General features: G+C 34.7%; 1 protein-coding gene across 1 annotated transcript; it reads right to left on the bottom strand.

Annotated features, from left to right (window-relative positions):
* Nucleotides 1–8,418: 8,418 nt before the first annotated feature.
* LOC122282342 (novel plant SNARE 11-like) lies at nucleotides 8,419–23,561 on the bottom strand. The gene is made up of 7 exons (XM_043094303.1): nucleotides 23,347–23,561; nucleotides 10,781–10,869; nucleotides 9,934–10,013; nucleotides 9,316–9,372; nucleotides 8,978–9,070; nucleotides 8,794–8,869; nucleotides 8,419–8,507 (listed from the first exon to the last, which is right to left on the bottom strand). The coding sequence occupies exons 1-7, from the start codon at nucleotides 23,559–23,561 to the stop codon at nucleotides 8,419–8,421; spliced, it is 699 nt and encodes a 232-aa protein (XP_042950237.1).
* Between the last annotated feature and the right edge of the window lie 600 nt (nucleotides 23,562–24,161).

Below are 24,161 nucleotides of genomic sequence, written 5' to 3'. Positions count from 1 at the left end.
TAGAGATTGTTGGAAATTATGAAAATAAAAATAAAAAAGTATTTTATAAATTATTAAATAAGGCATTAAAAAGTATATACAAAAATTTTAAAAAATAATATTATTTTATTATTATAGAAAGTAAGATAACTAATCCAATATGAAGTCTAAGTTTTGAGTGATTGAGCATATGGCAAAGAGTGACATATTGGCCAAACTTGGCCTAAAATTTTTCAATTATGTGGCCATATCTAATGCAAATTAGGAGGATACTCCATAATTAGTGGAGATATTTTAATTGATAATTATCTTTTCCTAATTTATTGCTTTCTTATTTAGATTAGTTTTTCCTAGTTTTATTCTATTTGTAATTGTTATTTCCTGATTTGATTAGTATTCTATTTTGTTGGCTATTTAAAGATCAAGGATGTACAATTAAAGGCACTTATTGAATGATTAATGAAATTGCATGTTTGATTTTGAGAAGTGACTAGTCTGGTGAGACACTAGAAACTATTAATTTATTTTCTTGGAGAGATTCCAACTTTATAGGGAGAGATTTTGTGATTTTCTCTTCTTGGCATCCACATGTGGTTGAACCAGAAAGTTGACACCAATTTTGTCATCAGAGCAAGGTTCCTTCTTTAAGGAACTTAGCACCCTATGCCTATAATCCGTCATGGTGCTTCATACATCATGGCAAACAACCAAAATCTGAACAACCAAGACACAGAACAACCCAATTTTCAGCAACAAATCAATCAAATCGCCACAATTTTAGAGCAACTCACTCACTTACTAGATGCCATGGATGAGCGTCAAGCTCGAGAGAAGTTTAGACCTTTCAATCGAAGAGGGCGTGGTCCAATTCATGGGGAGGTGTTGGATGAAAGTGATAGAAATGTTTATGAAGATTGAGAAGATGAAGAAGACTAGGAGTTTGAGGATCGTTGGCCTCGAATCCGATGTCGTAGACAAAACTTTCACCGAGGTTATGGTGGACATGGTGCAGATTATCAACCTTTTGATGAACTGACTAAGAGGATGAAGGTTAATGTGCCAGATTTTTATGGGAAATGAGAGCCCAACGCTTTTGAAGACTGGTTAATGGCTATTGAGGATTATTTCGATTGGTTTGCTGTATTGAAAGATCGAAAGTTTTGTTATGTTTTGATGAAATTGAAGGGGTATGCACGAGCATGGTAGGGAAGTGTGGAAGAACAATTACGTCGTATCCAACGCCCAGCAATTTCTAACTGGGAGGAGATGAAGGAGCGATTGAAGAACAAATATTTGCCCATTGATTATTAGCAAATGGTGTTCAAAGAGATGTTACAACTCAGTCAAGGGTCATTGAGTGTTGATCAATTTATAGACTGCTTCCATGAGTTGACTGTCCGTAGCAAGATTGTGGAAACTGAATATCAAACTTTAGCTTGATATCATACCAGATTACGTAGCGATCTACGCAAGGAGATGTTGACTGCACATTTAATCAATGTAGAGGAGGCGTATCAATTGGCACTACGTATTGAGAAACAAATGAGGGCCTCGGTTGGGAGGAAAACGATATTAACAGATCCAAGACCAGAACGTGTCACAAGGCCTTCATTTCAAAGGCCACTGTTGCTAAATGTTCAACCCAGGGGCACTGTGATTGAAGACCAGAAAGGAAAAGTAAAAGCTATCAATGAAAGGCCACAATGTTATAAATATAAATGTTTTGGACACTATGCTGTTGTGTGCCCTACAAGAGATAAAAATTTAGCATTCTTATGTGAAAAAGAATTATTGGTAATGGATGGTGTTGAAGAAAGGGATGAAGAGGAGACCGATGAGGGTAATCACGATGAAGAATAACACTTGGGTGCATCAGCTTTACCTAGTTGCTTGATTCATCAAGTGTTGACCGGAACTAAGAAAGAGCTCCAAGCTAATCCTGAGTGGTTGCGTACCAATATTTTTCACACACTCATGGAACATAATGTTCGAGTTTTGAACGTCATTATTGATAATGGCAGCAGCATGAATGTGATTTATGAAACTGTCGTAGAACATTTGGGGCTAAAGATTGAGAAGTATCCTATTCCTTATCGGATCAGTTGAGTTAATGAAGACAAATCATCCCTAGTGAAGCAACGATGTTTGGTTAAATTTTCATTGGAAAAAAAATATGTGAACGAGGCCTGGTGCGATGTGATCCCAATGAACGTTTGTCACATGCTATTGGGGCATCCATGGCTTTGTAATTGAAGGGTTTCTTATGATGGGTATGCTAACACTTATTCATTTAATTTTAAAGATAAGAAATTTGTTTTGGATCCTTTGCAGATCTTAGAATTTGAGACAAAAAATGAAATTGTCCTAGTTTTGACCATGCGTCAATTTTCTCGAGTCATACATGATGAAGTAATAGTACTAATGGTAGTAAGGTGCGAAATGAAATAAGAAGATGGTTATGTTCCAGAGGAACTCGCCACAATGTTGGAGGAATTTCAGGACATTATGTTGGATGAGATGCCAAAGCAACTACCTTCAATGCGAGATGTGCAACATGCTATAGACTTAATCCCCAGAACAACCTTCCCTAATTTACTGCACTATCGCATGAGCCCAATAGAGAATGAAGAGCTCATCTAGAAAAATCAGCAATTGTTAGACAAAGACTTTATTCGAGAGAATCTTATCCCCTGTGTTGTCCTGTGCTGTTCCGGTTTAACTTACACCCAAAAAGGATGGTAGTTAGAGGATGTGTGTAGATAGCCAAGCAATTAACAAGATAAGAGTGAAATACCGTTTTCCATTCCCTGTCTTGATGACATGTTGGATTTGCTAAGTGGTTCATCTGTTTTTACTAAGATCGACCTTTGAAGTGGATACTATCAAATTCGTATTTGGTCAGGCGACAAGTGGAAGATGGCCTTCAAAACGAAAGATAGTTTGTTTAAATGGCTAGTCATGCCCTTTGGATTAACCAATGCACCAAGCACCTTCATGCACGTTATGACACAAGCTCTCAAGTCATTCTTGGGTAAATTTGTTGTTTATTTTGATGATATTCTAATGTTTAGCCAAAGTTTACAGGATCATTTAAGCAATGTTGAGCAAGTATTGAAGATTTTGAGAGCTGAACAGCTCCATATTAATTAGGGCAAGTGTTCATTTATAAAGAAAAGTGTCAAATTTCTCAGTTTTATAATTTCTGATCAATGTGTCAAGGCCAGCTCCACAAAGGTGCAAGCTATTCAGAATTGGCCAACGCCTCAGAATTTTTCTAAAGTCGGGAGCTTCCATAGTTTGGCCACATTCTATCGCCGATTTATTCGCAGGTTTATTACTATAATGGCCCTAATCACTAAGTGCTTGCAATTAAAGAATTTTTCATGGAGTGCCACAGCTGCCAAGGCCTTTACCTAAATTAAAGATAAGACGGGGCAAGCATCAATTCTTAAGTTGCCTGATTTCTTTAAAGTTTTTAAAGTGGCTTATGATGCCTCACATGTAGGAATCAGGGATGTATTGAATCAAGAAGGTCACCCCACCACTTTTTACAGCGAGAAGCTTAATGACACTTGCCGACGATACTTGGTATATGACATTGAATTCTATGTTTTAATTCAAACTTTCAAGCATTGGTGACCATATTTGATTCATAAAGAGTTTATTCTTTACACTAATCATGATTCTTTGAAGCATCTAAATTCTCAAAGTAAGCTAAATATCTTACATGCTCGTTGAATGGACTATTTACAGCAGTTTCAGTTTGTTATTAGGCATAAGTTGGGGACTGAAAATAAGGTGGTTGATGCCTTAAGCAGGAGACCTCACTTGTTGCTTATGTTTTCAGCTAATTTTACAGGATTTGAAAGTCTCAAAATGCAACATGCTAAGGATGAGGACTTGGCAACGTGTGAAGCAATCTATCTACTCATGTGCACGTATCTAGTAGTAAATATTCTTTGAGAGATGGATATCTATTTTACGGAACACTGCTATGCATTCCTTGTGGGTCTTTCCGCGAGTTCCTAATTATAAAACTTCATAGTGGGGGTTTAGCTAGGTATTTCGGATATTATAAAACTTTTACTATTGTTGCCGATCGGTTCTATTGGCCTTGAATACATAGAGATTTGCATACAGTGGTTGATCGTTGTCGGATTTGCCAAATCAATAAAGGATCCAAGCAACAAGCAAGGCTCTATACACCACTCCCCATTTTGGACAAGCCATGACAACATATTAGCATGGACTTTGTTCTTGATTGCCTAAAACTCTTCGGCAACATGACTCAATTATGATGGTCATGGATTGTTTTTCAAAAATGTCACATTTCATTCCATGTTACAAGACTTATGATGCCTCAAAGATTGTTGCATTATTCTTGCAAGAAGTAATCCGATTACATAGTGTTCTAGCTTTTATCGTGTCTGACAGAGACGTAAAATTTGTAAGTTATTTACGGAAAACATTGTGGACAAAAATGGGGACGAAGCTGATGTTTTCTAGTGCATTCCATCCTCAAACAAACGGCCAAATTGAAGTAACCAACAGGAGTTTGGAAAATTTATTACATTGCCTCATCGCAGATCATGTCACCAGTAGGGAAATAGTACTTCCACAAGCAGAATTTGCTTTCAATAATTTTGTTAACAGATCAATAGGATGCACCCCATTCGAAGTGATTTATGGTTTTTGACCCAGCACTCCAATTGATAACTCCTTATCATTGTCTCCCAGACCAAGCGAAGTTGCACTAGATTTTTCTAGCTATATGAGGGACGTTCACGAATGCAAATTGTGCCTTACCTTTCATACAAATTCTTACGCAGCTTTTGCAAATGCAAGATGCAAAGATAGACAATTCAATGTGGGTGATATGGTTTGTGATGACCCGCTTTTGCGTGTATTTTTACTGAAGGGTTGTTTTTAATTTAATTAATATATTGGTTTATTTATTTTAAATTATTGTGTTTTGAAATTGGTTTTTATTTGTTGGATGTTGTGTTTTATTTATTTATTCGTTTTACAGTTTTTAATCTCGTTTTCGGCGGTTTTGTTTTGCTTTCCGGAGTGAGGATTGGACCTCATTTCTTTCCTACATCTTTTCTTTTCCCTTTTTCCTTTTTCTCTTTTTCTCTTTTCTTTCCTTTTTCTTTTTCTTTTTTTTTTTCTTCTTCTTTTTCCTCCTCTCTCTCCCGTGCGTCGACCCTCTCTCTCTCTCTCTCTCTCTCTCTCTCTCTCTCTCTCTCTCTCTCTCTCCCACGTCGGTTTCAGCTCAGCCCCGACCCACCACCGTCCGGCCACCGTGGTCGACACCACCCCCGCCGGTCAAACCCCCTCCTGCCGGCGCACCACCCCACCGAACCCCAGCCCCATCCGGCCAGCCGTTTGGCCGAAAAACGCCCTACAAGCCCCACGGTTTTTGCTTCGATCTGCCGCCGTCGCTCCACCTCCGGCCACCACCTCTTCACCACTTCATCACCGGTTCCTTGCCGTCCTAACCCACCCATTTCCGGCCCCTAATAGCCACCGGAACAGCTCCCACGAGCTAGCTTTCCATTTTGAGAAATCCGGCCATCAACCACTGTTTTCGCAACCACCCACGGCCAAACTTCACTTCCACTAGCTTCATAATCATCTTTAGACCATTCCCTATCAATCCCAAGCCTTGGTTTGTCCCCGTTCAAAAGTGGGTATTTTACAACCCACGACCACAGTGAATTTTCACTGTTATGTTGCTTTCCTTCCGCCGTTTGCAACGCCGCGTGTTTTCTAAAAATACCGTATAGCGCTGTAAGTATTTTTCAAACCCTACTTTTAGATTTAAATATATTTTGCTCATTCAATAATTAATTGTTGTTGGTTGGCTGATTCCGGACTGAGTCCGAGGAGTTCGGGGGTTGGATGGATTGAGGACGGAGTGCTTGGTTTTGCTTGTTTGTGTTTGCTTGATTATTTGTGCTTTGAGGCGTGATTTGCATATTGGGTTTATGTCCATATTGTTTTTAATCGGAAAAATCTCGTTTTATTGGCGTAAATGTTTTTGGGTGTGTGTGTCTCACGAGCCCAAGCCGGGATGAGTTATTATCTCGGTGGAGCTCCTCTGGTCACTCGGGAGTGGATAAAATTGAGTTACATCCCCTGGGTTCTCGCAGGGCGACGACCGGATCGTACGATACGGTAACGCTGTCGTATCGACTCCGTGGTCCCTAGAGTGGCGGGGACTAGAGGATGGCCTGGCCAGGTACGCGCGAGACGCGAGTCTGGGCATCGCTCATTTAGGTGTCACATGCGTAGTCGTTACCTGCGGTGTGGCATAGAGCCAGGGTATGCGGGTGATCCCTAAGGGAGATCATGGTGCATGCATAACCAGATTGTTTTTATGGTTTTCGGATGTGGGCCATTTTCTGGGAAAATGGCGATGCTTGGTTTCCAAGGTTTTTGATCCATTTTCTAGGAAAATGGTGGTTTGGGCCATTATCTGGGATAATGGCGAGACTTGGTTTTAAGGATATGTTTTGTGGGCCAAATGGGTTTTTGGTGTGCGTGGAAAAATAAAATTTTATGGGTTTTGTGCATTGGCATCCTTTCATGAATATTGTTTGAGTTTTATATGTTTTTATCTAGTGGTGTTTGGAGTTTACTTACCTACGACACCATTTTTTGTACCGTAGATTTTGTTGTAGAGATCAAGGATGAGGAGGAGGAGGCTGAGCCCGAGAATGTGGCTCCGCCGGGGTGTTGATGTTATGTTTTGTATTTAGTTTAAAATTATATTTGTGTCTTGTAATATTTATTTATGTATGTTTGAATAGTTTTGTATTAAACAAGAAAAATTCTGGTACTTAGTTATTGTCTTGCTCTTTGCTGCGTATTTCTCGTGCACATTCGTCGCTTTTTCACACACTTGGCACACGTCGATAGGATGATGACTCGTGATATCATCATCCGGACGTCTCGATTTTCCCGTGTTCATGCGTGGGGATTTGGGGACGTTACATGGTTCTTATTCGTTTAAGATTGGAGCAATTTCCTTCGGGGAGTTTTACCAAGCTTCAAGCATGGCGGGCTGATCCTTTTAAAGTTGCCAAGAAATTGGGCACCAATGCGTATATCATTGATTTGCCCTCTGATTTTGGTATTAGCCCAATTTTTAACATAGAAGATCTCACTAAGTTTAAGGGTGATGAAAATGATTTTTCCACATTACCAACTCCAGAGGCATCACAGACACAACTATTCATGTCCCAGCAAATCCAGCTACTTGAGATGACATTGCCTCCATTCTTGATCACCATTTGTTACAACTCGTCGAGGAGGGTATTACAAGTTTTTAGTTCAGTAGAAAAATTGTCTAAATTCGAAATCAATTTGGTTGCAAGCATCAAAAGTCCAACGTTTACATCCACATCTATTTGCTACTTACACTCGTCAAAACTTGCCAAAGTCAAGTTCTTCAGGGGAACTGGCAATTGATGCAAATTAAGAGGATGCTCCATAATTAGTGGAGATATTTTAATTGATAATTATATTTTTCTAATTTATTACTTTCCTAATTAGATTAGTATATCCTAGTTTTATTCTATCTGCAATTGTTATTTCCTAGTTAGATTAGTATTCTCTAATTTTATTCTATCTGTAATTGTTATTTTCTAGTTAGATTAGTATTCTATTTTATTGGCTATTTAAGGATCAAGGTTGTACAATTAAAGGCACTTCTTGATGATTAATGAAATTGCATGTTTGATCCTAAGAAGGGACTAGTCTAGTGAGACACCCGAAACCTGTTAATTTATTTTCTTGGAGAGATTCCAACTTTACATAGAGAGATTTTGTGCTTTTTTCTTCTTGGCATTGACATGAGGTTGAACCAGGAAGTTGGAAACAATATCCTGCTCGTGAATTCTGTTACCTTTTGGTTTCAAAACAATATGACAAATAAACAATTGATAATAATAATAATAATAATAATAATAATAATAATAATAATAATAATAACAAATAAAGAAGAGCAGTGCAAGTATCTTACAAGTGTGACAATACATTCCCATAAAAATTAAAAAAAGGTGGCAAGACATGATATGAATCGACATAATCTACACATTTTGAGACTCCCACTACAAGAAATTGGTTACTAATAGTCTTTTTATTGCTATAAATTAGTCGCAAAAGCCTATTTTTCTTGTAGTGTCCCTTAGCTATGAATTATTTTTTAGTCGGGGTAGAAGATATAATCAAAATGACCACTTCAAATCAAACCTAATAATTCACAACAGAGTAGGTTGAGATACTATCACTCAGAAAAGTTGGCCTAACTCATGGGAAAGTTTTCCTAGCAATAACTTCACAAATCAGCCAGAACACATATCTATAATGCGTTCCATCCAATCACAAGGAAAAATCATCTTCAACCTCATAAAATAATACCTTTATAACTTTTCAACTAGAATTCCAAAGTAATCTGCGAGTCATTGCTAGTGAGGCTAATCTAGGAATATCCTGGATGTCCTTGTTGCTTGGGTTTACAATTTGAAATATTGAAGTGAAAAATTCATTAAAATAGATAAAATAAATGGACATTTGAGCAAATTAATAGATGTGGACAATGCAAACTGCTAAATATTATATTGCCAGTTGTTTCACAAGTTAATGGATTCTTCTTTTTCTTTTTCTTTTTTGTTATAAGAGAAGATAATATTATATTGCCAGTTGTTTCACAAGTTAATAGATTCTTCTTTTTCTTTTTCTTTTTTGTTGTAAGAGAAGATAATGGATTTTTTACAGCAGCAGAGACTGCAAAGAAATGAGATGTTACCTTAACAATAATGATGGCTACAACTCCAATAACAATAAGTAAGAGTAATGCCATTATACATCGGTCAGTTGCAACCTAATGATAATTGAGGTAAGCAACAACTAATATTCAATATAACCACAAAAAAAAAAAAAAAAAAAACTGGCACTCAAAATTTGAAAACATCAGAAAACGGAGATTGACTTGCCTACCAAGTTCCTTCACAAGTTGAGAAGCTTTCTTGATTGAGAAATGGATAGAATCCATCTCATTAACAATCCGACTCATTTGGTTAGTCTACATAAAAAGCAATAAATATCCTTAGTTTCAGTAGCATTGGGAGTTTTTGAAACATAAAATGAAACATGGTGAGAAATTGTGCTTGTGCATGTGCGGTCTGTGCACGCTTGCACATGCTTTATGGGAGGGAGGGATGTAGGGAAGAGAGAGAGATAGAGAGTAAATTCATTATGATCTAATAAAGTGTCGAACTAATAAAGTGTCGCAACATCGGTTTTCTTTAAAACTGATATATTACAGACCTGAGCCTTTAGTGCTGCTGCCGTCTCAATTCCAACATTGTTGGTTTCATGAACAACCTATTACAAACACAGATTCATTACTTTCTTTGCAATAATTTCATACTTTCAAAACGGTAAAAATATTTGTGGAAATTACATTTCACACCCTATCACCCTTTTTTCAATTTCAACTACCAAACTGCCACTTTTTTTTTATAATTTGCAACCCCAATCACAAAATGACCATCCAGATTGTGTCACGTGTCCTATTTTTCATCGATCTTTATAGTTAGGATCATCTTATGCCTTCCTTTTTCTTTTTCATAATTTTAAAAGAACCTGGTAATATGAGCATACAAAACGTGCCTTCCACTGGAAAATTTTATGCTTTCTATTTCTTTGTTTTGTTGGGGGAAGGGTACATTTGATGTTAATCAGCTAAATAATATTCCATAATTTGTTCAGATCTTGATGCAAACTAGTTCAAGTGATATTCAAGGAAGACTAAACAATGCTAGTATGTTCTAGAACTACAAGATATACTACCATCTGTAACCTTCTCTAACAAATAGACAAGTATTAGAGCAACACATGATCATGGTATTTTCGCAAGAAAATTGTCTTCAGGGATAAACAAACCTTCTTTGACCTCTCAATGACTTGATCAGTCTCATCCATCATCCGGTTTCCACTATCTACCAGCTGTTGGTTTGTCATGGCTGCAAAACATATAGCATCTATCTCAGCATCCATTATACTTCATAGTGGAGAATTGTTTACCGAATTAAATTAAATTGTGCATTATATTCGAATTTAAAATTAGGCATTGATTGCTCTTGAATACATACATGTACTCCAATTAAACATTATAGTTGCACAACAATCCACAATTTTTTTGATCATATAAAACAGCAATCTGATGTTACTATTATGCTGGTTTCACCATGCCAATGAGACAATGATATTGTCAAATTACCATTACCATCTTTATTTTTCATATGTATGAATAGATGTGTGTACTCACTGCATATGAAGAGATGTGTATTTGAAAGTATTAATGATAGATTTATCAATATAACCTCTGAAAAGATTAAATTCAACAAATTCACCAAGTAATAAGAGGTTAAAAGAGTTACTTATACAATAGATTGCAGCCATCCAAGGCACTGTAATGCATCAAATCTAAATTTTTAAAATTGGAATCGATCACTAAAGTAGCCAACCAAAGCAAGTTCACTTGTCAGGTACCTAAAATTTGGCATCTTTTCACTTGTAAATATTTATAGAAGACAAAATTCCAGTACAAACCAATAACCAAATAGAAATTAATTAAGCAGGTATCCTTTAATCTGCATGCCTTGTATACAAAAAGGCAGGACCAGTAGGGACATACCCATAACAACTCTAATTTCAGCATAGAACAAAGCCAATAGTAGTAGAAGCATTAATCAAAATTAGCATGCTGGTGAAAAGGATGTAAACTTACAGGAAGCTAGCATGACATTTTGCTCCCCATATCCTTCAGTGCCCCCATCAAAGAGATCAATTCGCTTATTATCAAAATTGGTTGCATATCTGTATCCAAAATGAGATGAAAATAATTCCTAAAAGAAATCAAAAGCGTAGAACTAGTTCTCACTTCTCAGTGATGCAAATGATTTATAAACAAACCAAATTATCACACTATGCACATGAGCAAATGAGTGTCATCAAACACATCATGCAAAACATGATCATCTTTCAATAGTTGACAGTTTTCAAATTAATAAGCAAGTTGGCCTCAATACAATCTAGTATCTTGACTCATCTAATATAGATGTCATCCAAACTCAACTAAACCATGCTTTAGTGCAAAATGATTAAGGTTGAATACATGTATCTTTTTTCTCTACCGTCCTATCTAACATCATGATTTCCATCACCTGTGTTTATCAAGTTCTTCTTCACTACTAATAAATTTGTTTGTTGCCTCACTCTAATTCTTTTTTATTCCTTCCACATGATCAAATCAATATTTCTTAACACTGCATTTATGAAGTACTTCTGTACAAGACCAAGCCATTTTAGACAACTTCTCTTCATTTCTTTCAACATAGTGCCATCCCCACTTTTAAGTAGAGAACAATGCTTTAAAATGATATGGCTATTGCCCTTGGATTAATGGCTATAGATGCAAATGAGAGGGGCCTAAAGGAGAGATGAGGTATTATTCAAATAGGATATAGACTTACAGGTTTAGATTTCAGAGTGAGCAAATAAGGTTTAGGGTTATAGTCAAGCTGAGCAAATTAGGCCTGTTTGGATTTGCAAAATATTTTATCTCATCTCATCTCATCATTAAAACTTTATCAAATTCTCACAAAAAAAAAAAAATATAATAAATAATTCAACTTTTTCAAATTCCAAAACAATAATAATATTAAAAAATAATATTCTAATAATATTTTCTTTGCTTTCATTTTCCAACTATCAAGGCTGTGAGCATTTTTGTTTGGGTTTAATGAGTTTTTTGTCTTTAATTGTCTATCTTTGTTATTTAGGCCTACATTTTCTATTGTTTGTCTGTGGAAAATTTTTAGCTCTCCCAATTGTTCATGTTGTTTCGAGAGTGAAGATAAAATATAATCATAAAATATACAACTCTCACTGCAAGAACTACAGGCTCACTTCATGATATGGTCAAGTGTGAAGCACGTGCTCATGAGCAGCCAACTCTTAAGTGACCTAAGGAGTGAGTACGACGTATAGTAAATTCTAGTGTATAGGCACGACGAGATCCAAATGGTGCGCAAAACCTACAATGATCGCAAGGGCAAGGTGGTTTGACTGTATCTCTATAAGTGGGTCTTTAACATCAGCCAAATGGGTAATGATACGTTTACCACCCTATACCACTGGTTTACCACCCATCTGATGTGTTTTTGTTTATTTTTTTTCTTTCCTTTTCTATTGCTACCGGATGCTTTTGACATATCTTCTCCCTGCAGTGATGTGATTAGCTCCAGCTGTCTGAAACTATTCCTGTCAGAAGCATGAATTGCCTCACACCAAAACACCCCACTTTCAACCCTATGCTCTCTCTCTCTCTCTCTCTCTCTCTCTCTCTTGAACGGCGTTTGTTTCCCATTCTAAAAGTTTTTTTTGTTCATTTTTCATGGGCTGCCACCATCGAGCCCACCGCTCGAATCTAGACAATGTTGAACCCACCCTTGGAGTCCAGACAACGTCAAGCTCACCCTCCAGCTCAAACAACGGGTCCACCTCCAACCCACCCTTGCAGCCCAAACGTTAAGAACACCTTGTCAAACCCACTCCATGACACACCGTTACAGTGTGGATAACTTCTATCTCACTTCCGTCATTGTACCTCTTATGGTATGGAAAAAATCAGTTATTTGTGTAATGAAATTTTCAGTTTTGCTTGTACAATTAATCGAATATTCACAATGAATGTTCTAATGTATTTTAGACTTCTACAAGTGAATTTAATTTGTTATTAAAATTTTAATTTTTGCTTATGTAATCAGTTAAATATTTTTCACAATAAACCATATATATTTTTGCCTCCAATATAAGTGAATTTAATTTATTACTGTAATTTTCATTTTTGCTTGTGTAATTAGTTGATTATTTTTCATAATAAACTAGATGTGTATTTGCCACCAGTACAAGTGAATTTAACTTCTTGTAATTATCAATTTTGCTTGCATTTGATTGTCTGGTATTATGCCATGATCGGGGCAGGGCAACCATTTTTATTTACTTTTGTTTGCATAACTTCTTAAATAGTTTTAGTTTCAAAAGTAAAATTTGATGATTAAAAAAAAAAAAAAGATCATTTTTGAGATCTTGAGATGCTATCATAGAAGGGATTTTATTATAAAAATTTCGACATTTTAAATGCTTGCTAGTTGTGGTTTGACATGGTTTCGACTTATAATTCAAGTTAAACCAAAATTAATGGGAATGATAAATTCACAACTTCAAATTTGCCTGCTATGAAGTTCAATAATGATATATATGAAAATACATTAGATGTATGATGTGTGTATTTTTGCTGTATGTATGTATGTATGTATGTATGTATGTATGTATGTATGTCTTTATTTGTTATGTTATGTCTATATAGGGATGAAACCAAATGTGGAGACAGGGATGTGGTTTAAGAGCCAAAGGAGGGAATGTCATTTTCATCAGTTGAAGAAGTAAGGGCAAAATACACGAGGTATACAAAACAAATTGGGCTCATTGGGACAAAACGAAATTCTAAAATCGGAGCTTATGGAAAATAAAGTATTTCACACTTTCTTGTGTTCGTCAAGACATGTTTGTTAGCAAAGCGTCGAATATTCTTAAACTAAGACCAATGGAACATAGCGGATGCAAGACAAAGATCAATGCCATATTAGGTTCTGAGTGAGAGTTTTGTTTGATCCATGCTGCCCTTGAGCACACTCATGCTTCTAGTTCTGGAAAAACAAGATATATTAGATGTTAGAAAAGGTTGGATGTGTCAAGCAAAAGAAGACTAGAATACAATGATATGGCTGGCATTCAATTGAGTAATAACTACAATTCCTATGTCGCTGAGGTAGGAGGATATGAGAATCTCATGTTTGGAGAGAGAGAGAGAGAGAGAGAGAGAGAGAGAGATGCGCTAAATTATATACGTGAAGTTAGATTACTTCGGTTTGGGTTAGGAGGTGCTGAAGCACTACAAAACTACTTTACTCGTATGCAGTGCAAAATTATAGTTTTTATTATGTCATAGACGTTGATGATGAAACTAGATTGAGGAATGTGTTTTCGGCATATGCCCGTAGTAGAGCTGCTTATGAATCATTTGGTAATGTTATAACTTTTGACACGACATACTTGATCAATTTATATAAAATGCCATTTTTTCTTTTGTAGGAGTTAATCATCATGGTCAATTGATTTTATTTGGATGTGACTTGATTTTCAAAGAGGATACATGCACATTTGTAAGGTTATTTGAGTCATATCTTAAGTGCATGAATGACCGAGCACCACAAGTCATAATAACAAACCAAGGTAAAGCTATACAAAGTGCAATTGCAAAGGTGTTTCCGAAATCTCAACATCAATTTTACTTGTGTCATATAATAAAAAAAGTTTCAAAAAAAATTGGAGCATACAGTCATTACAATGACATCATAAGTCAGTTGCACATGTATTTGTTTTCCTCGATTATTTCTTGAATGCTATGATATTTTGTTGTGGCATATTATGGGTAATTCAACCATTGATCATTGGATTGTTCACACAAGTGTGTTTATAACACGTTGAGTCATGATGAATTCAATAAGTGTTGGCTGCAACTTCTTGACAATTTTGATTTGTATGATCATTCAACATCATCTGTGGGTGCTAGAGTACGTCAAGAATGAATTTTGGGCAGAAATGTCAACTACTCAGAGAAGCGAGGGCATGAATGCATTCTTTGATGATTACGTAAATTTAAAAACAATTGTAAAGCAGTTTGTAGATCAATTTGATAATGCACTTAGACTGATTGAAAATGAGCTTACAGCTGACTTTAGTTTATTTCACACACAAATCCCATTCATAACATTTTATGACATTGAGAGACAGTTCCAAGCAACTTATACGAATGCAAAATTTAAAGAAGTTCAAGAAGAGTTAAGAGGTTTGATTTATTGCTGTGCATCAATGGTTTAGAGTGAATGAGGGATTTTTATATATCATGTGGCTGATCAGGTCTAAACATGGGATTAGAAAAAGTACAAAATATATTGTTGAGTTTAATGAGGAAGAGTGTGAAGCAATCTGCACATGTCAGTTATTACTTTTAAGGGCATTTTGTGTAGACATGTCATTCATGTATTGACACTCCATGCCAAGGAAGAGTTACTTGCAAAATACATACTTGATAGGTGGAGGAAGGGCCTGAAATGAAATTACACGCTTGTCCAAAGTAGCCTCGATTATCTGAGTTATAATCCAAACACACACCAAATGAATAAATTTAACCAGACTTTTTACGAGATTTCTTCAATTGCGGGCACCTCAGATGATGGTTGTGCGAAGTTAATGACTTAATTAAGTAAGTTAAAGCTGGAGTTGGTTGAAGTCTAGCTTGTGTGTGATAACTATTCTACTGAGTCATTGGGGGTGATAAAGGGATCCGAAAAATTAAAAAGTCTAGTTGTTGCTTGCAGTAAAGGTAGGCCAATTTCTAAGAGGAAACAATTATCGGCTAAGAAGGCGGTAAGTCGCTTGAAAGAAATGAAGACTCAAAGGGCTCAGGTAAGTCAGGTAGTTTTTGTATTTTGTGTTTCTAATTATATTTTGTAACCTATTTGGCACTAACTGCAACATCTTGAAATTTTTAAAAGAAGAATATTTTAATCGCTATCATAGATTTTAGCTCACCTAGCTTGCCCGAGTGTGATTTTCCCATAGCCTCTACTGCTCAATTGACTGTGGTAGTATTGTTCATTTGTATTATTTAGGGATGTAAATTTTAACCGAAAAATCGGACTGGACCGGCCCGGCCCGGACCGGTTGTGCCGGTTTTGAACCGGTCCCGTCCGGAACCGGTTTCATAAAATGAAAAACCGGCCGGAACCGGTCCGGTTTCGGCCATTTTTAGACTGGACCGGACCGGTACTATTTAATATGTGTATATTTTTTTTATTTATTTAATGTTATATGTTATATATTTTATATTATATATAATTTTTTATATATAATATATAATAATATAAATTATAATTATATATAAGATAGTGTTATTTTAATTTATAAAATAAAAGTTTAATCTCAAACATGAAAATTTAATTAATCATATGCTTTAAATATATAATATTATAAATATATATTATTTATTAATAATATTTTATCATAGATTCATAAGAAGTAAGAACCTAAAAATAAAGAAAATCACTCAAATATTATTGCTAAATTTTAATAGCCTAATACACTTAAAACTCTTTATATTTTTTTTTATAAGTACATAAGACATTAGTAGATAAATATAAATTATATATATTAGCATATAATTTATATAAAGCCATACCAAAGCTATACCAATAGCATAAATTTTTTACATAACACTTTTTTTTTGCATAGCAGTCTTTTTATATAGTAGTTTTTTTTTAAGTAGAATTTTTTGACATAACATTTTTTTTTTTTTTTATAAACAGATTTTTTTTATAATAAATATATATTTTATTAAAACCGGAAAACCGGACCGAACCGGACCGGAAATCGGTAAAACCGGAATACCGGTTTAAGAGGGTAATCGGTGCGTAATCGGTTTTGAAAAATGTAAAACCTGTGCCTACCAGTTCGGTCCTAGATTTTGTCTAAAACCGGACCGAACCGGACTGGTTACACCCCTAGTATTATTTGAGGATATGAATTATTTGAGGATATTAATTTTGGTTATCTTGTCTTCCCTTGATAGGTACAATCGTCTTTGCAGCTCTTAGGCAACAATAACTCTTGTGCTACTCCTATATAACAAGATTTAAATATCGACATCTGTACGTATATTATATTAATTATACCAAAATTAAATTTTATTCAAAATAGTACAGTCACTAGTGTAATAATATATTGCAGGTTTAGGACTGCAGATCCATTCTTTAGGGCCATTTTGCAAGTAAGCTATTAAATTAAAATAGCCCAGGTGTACTTGTTTAAGATGGAAGGTAGATATATTTAAGATGTTTGATAGTTTAATTAAGCTGAGCAATCCCTTAAGTTTACTGTATTGCTAAGTGTGTTGATATCGTCTACATGCAAGCTTTAGTTGTTTATATTCATTTTGCTGATTTGGTGTAAAGGCTAGTTGTATTGTTTGCGATGTAGCAATTTTGTGCTCAACCTGGAAGATGGTTATTTGTGGTCTACCTTGTATTCATTTTCAAATTTTTGTGCTCAATTTTGTGCTGGTGTAAATTAAAGTAACCATATACTCATGTGAAAAGTTGAGTTATACCTTGTGAGTTATATTGTGTTGTTGCTAGTTTTGAAAAAGAGTTTCTCATCATAGTTCAGACGAGCTATACATTCATTTTGTTGTTGGATTTTCACTTTTCAGGTTGTTGCTCTTTTTTTTTTTTTTTTTGGCTTACCAGTCATTCCAAAACAAAATTAAAGATAAGAACCAACCCATATGACATATCCCATCTAAACTTAAGGAATGAGAAGACAATACATTATATATAATATATATTCAATTAATGTTTTTGAACAATACAAAAGGAGCAACAAACTTCTAGAATGATTACTTACAAAATGCAACAGGTTTTTGCGTATTTTATCTTCCCAGGATACCTAAGATCGCCTAGAAGACTATTTATTACAAACAATGATATATAGCTTAACCAAACTACAATTAATTTAGCATACGAGTCATAGTTATGTTTGTTCTACCAAAACCACACTAGCAAATGCTTCCCAAGCACACCGAATGATAAAGCTAGCCATGCCATGCCATCGTTTATTAGTCCTCTAAAATATTACAAACACTCTATAATATTTTTTTTCTTAATATGGAATATTATTGCCAATAAAAATCAAAATTTTCAAGGTCAGATAACTCAAAATTATACTTTCTAAGTAGATTTAGAACAAGTCAAAATAATATTTATTGTTGTTCATATAAATATTTCAGAAAATTAGACTTAATACTTGTTTCCATCCTTCCAAATACAATAAGCAGAATCATCATCTCATTTTTGTCAAATACCATATATCCTGAATTTGGCGTCAAAGAAAAACTGTCAGTGTAAAAAAAGAAAGAAAGAATAAGAGAATAAATACTACTTTTGCTAGTGAGACACAGATCAAGCTAAAAAAACAAAGTCATAGGCATCAATAAGGAAATTGGATAACAAGGCCACATAGCCATTAGTAATCAAAGTCCAATATCATATACAATATTTTTGACAAAAAAAAAAAGAAGCAAAATATCAAAAGATGGTTTGGACTTGATTTTGTGTTCTTCATTCTGAATTTGTATTTGATGTCGTCTACCTTCTATCTCCATTATTGACCTGCACTCATTAATAGACTATGCTAATTAGCTCTATACTAAGTAAATAGTGAATGAATCATGTCATTTACATTATGGGTTAATTTATCTATTGTCAATGGCCTATTCGGTTTCATACTTTTTGAGAATTTTTAAGATTTTTTTTTATCAGATTTTGTAAAAGAACAGATAAAATTTTAAATACTATTTAGTCAAAAATATATAGTTTGTATTGAATTTTTGGGAAACTGAAAAACTAAACATGCCCCCAAGAGAATATTTATCATTTAAATTTGTCCTTAAGTTACTAGTTGTGGATTAGGAAAAACTAAGTTAATTTGAAAACTGGTTAAGAGGATGATGTCCAAAAGCTTATATATACATGCTCAAACTTACACTCAAACAATGTGAAACACTTTAAATTGTAAAAGCATAGTATTCAATAACTTAGCACCACCTAATACATAGTACGAAAAATATCTTAAACTAGCATCCACGTCCTCCGTGTACACAAATGTTCATAACTCTATCATGATCCTATATAATTCATACTCATACTCATACTCATACTCAATGTGGGGATTGACTTGAAAATTGGCTTAAGAATTAACTTGCTGGTGAAAGATTTCCAAAGGTTGATATCCTAGCTTAAAAAAAGAAAGTAATTTTCTAAAATGAAGTAAAAGGTAATTCAGAATCTAAAAGGGATACAAGGAAATGTCTCATAAATAAAGCATAAGTTGCAAAACCTGAAAATTATATATTTTCCTTCCCTTTTATTTCTATTTGTTTCTTACTTTCTTTTTTTTGTTGTATTTGCAATTCTCAAATCAAGCTATATGCAGCTTATTAAAAATGCAGAAAAGCTCATGAAAAAAGGATGGACAATGGCCAAAGCTAAATCAAATCTTAGAAAAAATTTAAAATTAACAACTCATTCCAACAACACACGAGAGCTTGGAACAGCCACAACCCATCCTAATTCCAGAAATTAACGGCAAGCTCTTATCCAAAATCATGCACCTTAATGCCTCAAAGACAACATCCAGTTACACATACAAGTTCAACCTTGAGATTTCAAGATACCCACTCCAAAATCTGACTGAAGATTTATTTTAAAGCTCTCAAAAGCTTCAAATTAGGGCTGAGCACCGACGAATCGGAGTCGGTATTGGAGCCATCCGACTCTGACTCCGACTTTGTTGGAGGCCGAATCTGGCCTCCGACGGTGTTAGACTCCGCTCTGACTCCACCTCTGACTTGTTGGAGCGGAGTCAGAATGGAGTCGGAGTTAAGCGACGACGTTGATTTAGTTGAATGCGACAGCATCGTGCGATGACCCACCCAGATCTGCGACAGAGTTGGATTTGGTTGACTGCGATGGCACCGTGCGATGACCCAAATTTGCGATGGCGTCGGATTTGGCTGGCTGTGATGGCACCGTGCGATTTCTGAAGAGTGAGAGAGAGCGATTTGGCGCAGGGGGAGGGGAGGGAAGAAGGGGGAGGGAAACGAAAACCTAATACAGCCTGAGAATCTGAGATGAGAGGTGACAGCGATTTCGATTCGGTGCAGGGGGAGGGGAGGGGAGGGGAGAAAAAGGGGTGGGGGAAACCTAATACAATTATACAAAACACTGAAACGGCGCCGTTTGGGGCTATTTTAACCCCAAACAGTGTCGTTTCAGTGACAGATATTTGAAAAAAAATAAAGGGTTGAATGACGCCGTTTACCACTTTCTACTTCTAAATTCTACTTCTAAACAATAAAAATAAATTAATAAATAATAAGTGAGTAAAAATATATTTTAAGTTAGTAAAAATAAAATTAAGTAACAATTTAATGTGTATTATTTAATTAACTCACTAAAAAAATCACTAGTTAATTATTACTTTATTAATTATTACTAACTTAGAGAGTTAGTTATATATTAGAAATTTGACAAATTTTTTTTTATTGTTTTTATATCCAAAGGAATATATTTAATAATTATGTAATTATATTGTGATATTAATTTAATATATATTAACTAATAGTATACTATTATATATTAGTAATATACTAATACTAATACTATTAGTCTATTAATATATAGTAAATTAGTAATATTTATTAACTTACTTACTATAGTCTATAACTAATAATAACTAGATGTAATAATTAGTAACTAATAATATGTAATAACACTAGTTACACTAGTACTAATAGATAATAACTTAAAGATATTAATTTAATATATATTAACTAATAGTATACTATTATAATTTATATATATATATATATATTATATTAGTAATACACTAGTGCTAATACTATTAAATTAGTAAATTAGTAATATTTATTAACTTATTTACTATAGTCTAATAACTAGATAGTCTAGATGTAATAACTACTAACTAGTACTAATAGATAATAACTTAAAGATATTAATTTAATAAATATAACTAATAGTATACTATTATATATATTAATAATTTACTATATACTAATAGTTTAATACTATTAGACTATTAGTATATAGTAAATTATTAATATTTATTAACTTATTTACTATAAGTTTATAACTAATAACTAGTGCGAATTACTAGTATATTATTGAATTTAACTAATGATGTTAATATATAAGATATAGTTATATAAAATCTATATAATCAATTTTAATTTTTATACATTAGTATTAAATGCTATTATAAATTTATTATTTATATATTAGTGTTATATGTTATATTATACATTAGTATTATAATGTTACATGTTATTAAGCATTTTAGTATTTATACATTATAAGGTAAATTAACTATATAAGGTATAGTTATATAAAATATATAAATATATATGATTAATGCATAAAAAATACATACTATAGTAACTATATATTATATAAGCCCTCAATATATATAGTATATATATAATCTATAACCATATATTATATATTGACTTATAGTAAATTAGTAATGTAAAATATAAAATAAGGTATAGTAACTTATATAGTAACTATATTAACTTATAGTAAACTAGTAATGTAAAATATAAAATAAGCTATAGTAACTTATAGTGTAACTATATTAACTTATAGTAAATTAGTAATGTAAATCAACTATATAAGGTAGTAACTTATAGTGTAACTATATTAACTTATAATAACTTATAATAAATTAGTAATGTAAATTAACTTATAGTAACTATATTAACTTATATTATTCATTATAATGTTTATACATTATTATTTATTAGATGTTAATATATTGAAAACACATATTTTTATAAAATATGCATAATATCGGAGTCAGAGTCGGAGTGGAAGTCGGAGTCGGATTCGGATGGGAAGTCGGAGTCGGAATCAGAGTCGAAGGATGAGTCGGAGTCGGATTCGATGTGTCGGAGTCAGATCGGAGCGGAGTCGGAGTCAGAACACCTCCACCTCCAACTCCGATTCCGACTTGTTGGAGTCAGAGCGAAGTCGGAGCGGAGCCGGAGTCGAAGTCGGATTTTCGGATTTCTGCTCAGCCCTACTTCAAATAGAAACTAAATACCAAAGCTAACAATGAGCTCAATATACAACAAGAATAGCAATAATTTCAAGGATAAGATTCGAGAGTGCCCAAGTCATAAACAAGTAATACAAATTTGAATATTCAACATTATAGCTGAAGAGAGAATACCCTTACAGCGATTGAAGTTTAAGTCAACTTAGCTTGATCACCTTAGCTTCACAGGATTCCCAATCTCCAACTGTAAACTAAGACCAACTCCAGCCTTGTGAAGCTCCGAAAGCTCCCTTGTTCTTTGCATCAATTAGAGAGAAAGTGAGAGAGAGTGAGAGAGAGAGAGAGAGTCGAAGGAGAGAGAGAGAAGTACCCTTACCTTTTAAGGCACTGTTGTCTGGAGGCCACACCACAGGAGGCACGACTCGAAGGGGAGAGGAAGTTTGGCCAGGCCAGGTAGGCTGGTAGCGACGCCAAGGCTTTTGTGAGAGAGAAAGAGAGATAGAGAGAGAGGTTTGGGAATGGGTATGTTGTGTTGCGTCTCTGGCCTATCCAAAATTACACAAGACGATATTTAAGTAGTTCAGGAAATTGTCTACGTCCAGTGGAGCCTCTTTTACTGAATTTGTACGAGATTATAACAACTCTACAGATTCTCTCTCACGTCCTCTCTTTCTCTCTGTTATTTGCCCACTCCTTATTCCCCACCTAAGCTCTCCCTTTTATAGGAGAGACCAGTTACGATTTCTAATTTTGGTGCAGCAATTTGCGGAAAAGATTGGGGCATCATTTGCTGTAGCAACTATGAGTGTCTGTGGGTGGCGCCTAATACTCCAAAATGGAGAATGGTGTTGAAATGGTTTCACATTGCAAGTGGTTTTCAACAATCACCCCATTTACCCAAGTGTGCCATACCAGACTGCTTGCAAACTGATTCATTCTTCAAATGAACGCACATCATTCTTTGACATGAGAGACTTCTGGTATCAAATACGCTCCAACGCACCCAAGGGTGCTCAGCAATGTATAATACTGATCAAGTCCAAACAGTGTTGGAACTTGATCCATGTGACAACTTTCGTCAACATATCTGCTGGATTATCTTCAATGCCAATTTTCTGAAATTTGATGTCCTCTTCTTCTAATATTTCACGTACAAAGTGAAATCGGACATTTATGTATTTTGTTCGAGAGTGATATACTTGATTCTTGGCCAAATGAATTGCACTTTGACTGTCATAATAAACGGTAACCTCTTACTACTTAAAGCCCAAATCTGTTACCAATCTCTGTAACCAAATAACTTATTTCACGACTTCTGTTACAGCCATGTATTCAGCCTCGGTTGATAATAGTGCAATTGTCGACTGTAAAGTTGATTGTCAACTAACTGGTCCTCCAGCCATAGTGAACACATATCCAGTTGTTGATCGTCGTTTGTCAAGATCACTTGCATAGTTTGAGTCAACATTACCAGTTACTAGACTATCTTCACTCTTCTTGAACTTCAAACCAATATCTACGGTCCCTAACATATACCGTAGAATCCACTTAACCTCATGCCAATGAACCCTTCCAAGATTATGCATATAGCGACTAACTAAGCTAATGGCCTGAGAGATATTAGGTCGTGTACACATCATGGCATACATTAAGCTTCTAACAATACTTGCATATGGGACATTTCTCATGTAGTCCCGTTCTTCATCGATTTTAGGAGACTGCAATGCACTGAGCTTGAAATATGGGGCCATAGAAGTACTCACCGATTTCGTCTTCAAGTTGATGTTGAAGCGTTGCAATATTCTCTTCAGATACTGCTTCTGAGTAAGGTAAACTTTACCTTTCACCCTATATTTGCTGATCTCCATCCCCAGTATTATTCGTGCTTCTCCCAGATCTTTCATTTCAAACTCATGACTTAACTGAGTTTTTAAGCGATTTATCTCCCCCTTGCTTTTACATACAATTAACATATCATCTACATATAAAAGGAAATAAATGAAATATCCATTTGCAAGTTTTCTGAAATACACACAGTGATCGTATTGGCAACGAGTATATTTCAGATCCATCATAAAGCGGTCAAACCACTTATACCATTGTCGAGGTGACTGCTTCAAGCCATAGAGAAACTTCTTCAGACTGCATACCTAATTTTCTTTTCCAACTTCTTTGAAACCTTATGGTTGAGACAAATAAATCTCCTCTTCCAGATTACCATGTAAGAAAGCTATCTTTACATCAAGCTGTGCTAACTCAAGATCATATTGTGCAACCAAAGCTAGTAATATTCGAATGGATGAATGCTTCACAACAAGAGAGAATACTTCACTGTAGTCAATTCCCTCTGT

This window comes from Carya illinoinensis, chromosome 11, assembly GCF_018687715.1.
Source record: "Carya illinoinensis cultivar Pawnee chromosome 11, C.illinoinensisPawnee_v1, whole genome shotgun sequence".
Taxonomy (NCBI): domain Eukaryota; kingdom Viridiplantae; phylum Streptophyta; class Magnoliopsida; order Fagales; family Juglandaceae; genus Carya; species Carya illinoinensis.
The sequence above is the reverse complement of the archived record's forward strand: the minus strand, read 5'-3'. Positions and strand labels throughout refer to the sequence as shown.